The sequence below is a fragment of the Notothenia rossii genome (genome assembly GCF_949606895.1).
Source record: "Notothenia rossii genome assembly, chromosome: 5".
NCBI classification, from domain to species: Eukaryota; Metazoa; Chordata; class Actinopteri; order Perciformes; family Nototheniidae; genus Notothenia; species Notothenia rossii.
Genome location: NC_136903.1, coordinates 91,592,776 through 91,597,132, shown reverse-complemented (window position 1 = coordinate 91,597,132; position 4,357 = coordinate 91,592,776). Strand labels below are relative to the sequence as shown.

Here is a 4,357-nt window from a genome sequence, read left to right as displayed (position 1 = left end):
ACACACACACACACACACACACACACACACACACACACACACACACACACACACACACACACACACACACACACACACACACACACACACACACACACACACACACACACACACACACACACACACACTCACACACACACACACACACCGACATCTTCTGATGGAGTGTCCCGCTCTCGGCCAGCCAGGAGCAGATATGAATAGCTTTCGCTCTCTCAGCTGCAGACTCTCTTTCTCTCACACATCCAGTTCCGGTTCGGGGTACATATGACTCTAAATGTTAGAGGTCAAAGGTCTTCAAATATGTGCTGACCCATGTCATCCCACCCCCCTGCAGGAGATAAGTTCTGGGTGTTCAAGGAGGTGACGGTGGAGCCCGGGTTCCCCCACAGCCTGGTGGAGCTGGGCAGCTGCCTCCCGAAGGACGGCATCGACACGGCGCTGCGCTGGGAGCCCGTCGGGAAAACATACTTCTTCAAAGGAGAGCAGTACTGGCGCTACAACGAGGAGAAGAACACGGCGGACCCCGGGTACCCCAAGCCCATCACCGTGTGGAAGGGGGTCCCCGACGCACCGCAGGGGGCCTTCATCAGCCGCGAGGGATGTGAGTAACAGCATAGTGATACCAATAATAATAATACATTACATTTTTAACAAGCCAAATTCCTCGTACGTGTCAACCCACCTGGTATTCAACCTGGTTCTGATTCTGACCTTCCAATGGTTCAATTACATATTGCAAGAGACATAATGGTGCAGGGAAATGCATGAATGAAGAAAATATAAACATCAACACACAGTTCATCCTGTGAGGCCCCAGACTCTGTCTGCAGGACAAAGACACACATCATCACTTCCCCTTGTCAAGGCCTGACCTTGTGACCTAGTGGCGGCCTCAGAGGGTGTGTGTGTGTATTTTTGTGTGTGTGTGTGTGTGTGTGTGTGTGTGTGTGTGTGTGTGTGTGTGTGTGTGTGTGTGTGTGTGTGTGTGTGTGTGTGTGTGTGTGTGTGTGTGTGTGTGTGTGTGTGTGTGTGTGTGTGTGCATGTTCAGAGGTGGTGACATGGTCAGTGGGCCATGTTGTCTCTGTGTTAGATGAGAAGCTGTCCTGCAGGGACTTCAGAGGCAACAGGCAAGTGTGCTGTGTGTGTGTGTGTGTGTGTGTGTGTGTGTGTGTGTGTGTGTGTGTGTGTGTGTGTGTGTGTGTGTGTGCCCTTGGATCCTTGTTGTTGTTCTGTATTACAGTAAATGTAGTTTTTAATAACCTTAAAGCTGTTATTGGGGCAAAAGTTACAAATCTAGGCTCTTAATAAAAAATGATCTGAAATATAATTAACATTTTTATTTAAATGAAATATAAATGTAATTGAATAAAAGGAAACAAGAAATCCTGTTTTACAGATAGTCTGTGTTGGTTGTGTGGTTGGTGCCTGATGTTAGCTTACACTAATATGCACTTGTGTTGAGTGTGTGTTTGGTGAGAGTGTGTGTTTGGTGAGAGTGTGTGTTTGGTGAGAGTGTGTGTTTGGTGAGAGTGTGTGTGTGTTTGGTGAGAGTGTGTGTTTGGTGAGAGTGTGTGTTTGGTGAGAGTGTGTGTGTGTTTGGTGAGAGTGTGTGTTTGGTAAGAGTGTGTGTGTGTTTGGTGAGAGTGTGTGTTGTGAGGCTGAATCACTTCATGTGTCCTCCCCCTCTGCATCTCCCCCTCTGCATCTCCCCCTCCATATCTCCCCCTCACATCCCATTCTTCACTCAGCGGCTGTCTCGCAGGCATTAAATGATATTGCCCTTCAATAAACACGACCACTGAAAGGCTGTAGCTGCTTATAACCAACGTGTCACAGCAGAAATGTGATTTCCTCTAATGAGATCCTGCTTCACGGGGATGAACGGGAGCCGAGCGAGGCGGCTGAGGACGCAGACGGATGACTCCCAGTTAGAGAGGGAGCTTATTTTAAAGAGAGAGCTGATGCAGTGTGTGTCTCCTGAGAGTGAGCTCTTGAGGAAACATTGAGTGATCATAGTCATGTGGAATTTGGCCAGGGTGGCTTGAAGTTAGATTGACATATGTTTTTATTTGGTTCCATGCATACAATCCAACTCTATTTAATGAACACTTGTGATCTTGATGTTTTTTGAAATTCAGTACCTTTTGAGGAAATCCCTTCCATCTCCTATTTTGGGGGCTTGTCCGGGATTTGAACCCGGGACCTATCAGCTCCCAAACTGCAGATGTTGGTAGATTTCATTGTGGTTCTAGGTTGGGGCCCCCTTCTTACGGAGGGAGTGAGATGGCTCTACCATGTCAGTAGGGCCTATTCTTTTCTTATTCAGTAAATGTTGAGTAAATCCCATCTTTCTCCTATTTTGGAAGTTTGTCCGGGATTTGAACCCCTGACCTATTACCCACGTAAACTTCAGATGTTGCTAGATGTGATTGTTTATCTGGGTTTGGAACCCTTTTTTACGGAGGGAGTGTGATGGAACTTTTTTTTTGAAATTCTGTAAAAGTTGAGGAAATCCCATCCATCCCCTTTTTTGGGGGTTCGTCCGGGATTTGAAACCGGGACCTTTCACCACCTAAACGTCAGATGTCGATAGATTTCATTGTGGTTCTGGGACCCTCTTGTTACGGAGGGTAACTCCCAGTTCAGCAGGGCCTATCTTATTTAAATTCGGTACATTTTGAGAATAATCCACACTCTCCCATTCTTTGCTATCACAAACTGGGCGCTCGGCCGTGATTTGAACCCTTCCCCTATAAACAAGTTAACATCAGACATCGCTAATGTGAATGTGGTTCTTGGATTGGGACCCCTTTGTAATGCAGGGAGTGTCAGAGGTACAGTGTTGAAAGGGGAAGATACATTTCCTGAAATTGTCCGCTGGCTCGGGAGTCGAACTCTAAAGCCTGAGCTGTCCAGCTGCCGGAAGTTGGCACTTCCTTTTAAGCGGATCAGGTCTTTCTCCCATTCTTTGTCATTAACAATTGGGGGTTGGTCCGGGATTTGAACCTGGGACCTATCACCATGTAAACTTCAGATGTCACTAAATGTGATTCTGGGGTGGGACCCCCTTTTCTATAGAGGGGATGCGATGGCCCTCTGATGTTAGCAGGACCACCTTTTTTTGATTTGGTAGATTTTGTTTATTTTGTCAATGTTCCTCGAGTCGTTGATGTGGACTACTGAAATCTGTAAAACTAAAAGTCATGTTTTCAAAACAAGTGTTCCCTTAAAATGAAGATTAACGATGACGTTAAATGGATTTTACATTAAGCTGGGTTCAGCTCGTTTCAGGTTGAACCCAGTGTTGTGTTATACTGTGTGTTGCAGGCTTTACAACTGCAACCCCCTCATTTACCTTTTCTGATTCCTTGACCTCCCCATCCACCTTTCTTTCTTCATACCTCCCTGCCCTCCTCATCCTCCCCTCTTCAGACTACACCTACTTCTACAAGGGGAAGGAGTACTGGAAGTTCGACAACCAGAAGCTGACGGTGGAGCCCGGATACCCGAAGTCCATCCTGCGAGACTGGATGGGCTGCGATCAGTCGGACATGGAGCGCTCTGGCAGCAAAGGGAACCGTGGAGACCGCCATCTGCCGCTAGACGACGTGGACATCATGGTGACCATCAACGACTTCCCGACGACGGTCAACGCCATCGCCGTGGTGATCCCGTGCATCCTGTCGCTGTGCATCCTGGTGCTGGTGTACACCATATTTCAGTTCAAAAACAAAGGAGTGCAGCAGAGCACCATTACGCAGCACTACTACAAATACCCCGTTCAGGAGTGGGTGTGACTTTGACGAGGTCATGGACTAAAGAAGACCGTTGGCTAGCTCATGTTAGCTTTAGGCCAGGATCGCTAGCAACAAAAACAATGGAAAGTCAACGCTGAAAGACGCTAATTGTGCTAGCTTGTGATGAACAGGCGGACACTGTAGGGTTAGACATCGATCAGTCTTAGAGAGAAGTCCGTGCCTGTCTTGTGACACAAGTGTAAAGCGGCAAGTTGTCCGATTATGACTTTTTCCCGTTCCTCAGCGGGGAAGGGAGCGAGCGAAGTCCACGCAGAGGATCTGATTGGATAAGGACAGGAAACACACCTCTCTTTAAGTGAAACGGGGTCTCATCAGGACTTTGACTTCTCGGACCTGAAACACAACTCTCCTTCTCAGTGGAAAAAAAATAACAACGAGGATTCGGGGCGGAAAGAATATGCTCCTTGAAGCCACGTCCAAGTTTGTTCCAACAACAACTTGTACACGTGAACTACTTCCACTTAACGACAAGAAAATAAAGAATAAAATATCAAACTTGAAGAAAACATGTAGGTAGAAAGGCCATATAAGAAAA

The 4,357-nt window shown here is 47.0% G+C and overlaps 1 protein-coding gene across 1 annotated transcript; it reads left to right on the top strand.

The window, feature by feature from the left end:
- Positions 1-4,070, top strand: mmp24 (matrix metallopeptidase 24). Its single transcript, XM_079681024.1, has 2 exons — positions 1-604; positions 3,437-4,070. The coding sequence occupies exons 1-2, from the start codon at positions 316-318 to the stop codon at positions 3,799-3,801; spliced, it is 654 nt and encodes a 217-aa protein (XP_079537150.1). The 5' UTR covers positions 1-315; the 3' UTR covers positions 3,802-4,070.
- Positions 4,071-4,357: the final 287 nt, after the last annotated feature.

What these genes read in the sequence shown, in the direction of transcription:
- mmp24 (XM_079681024.1), top strand. Translation starts at nt 316, where the DNA reads ATGTCATCCCACCCCCCTGCAGGAGATAAGTTCTGGGTGTTCAAGGAG. An exon ending in CTTCATCAGCCGCGAGGGAT is followed by an intron (nt 605 to 3,436) that starts GTGAGTAACAGC and finishes TCCCCTCTTCAG; the next exon opens with ACTACACCTACTTCTACAAG.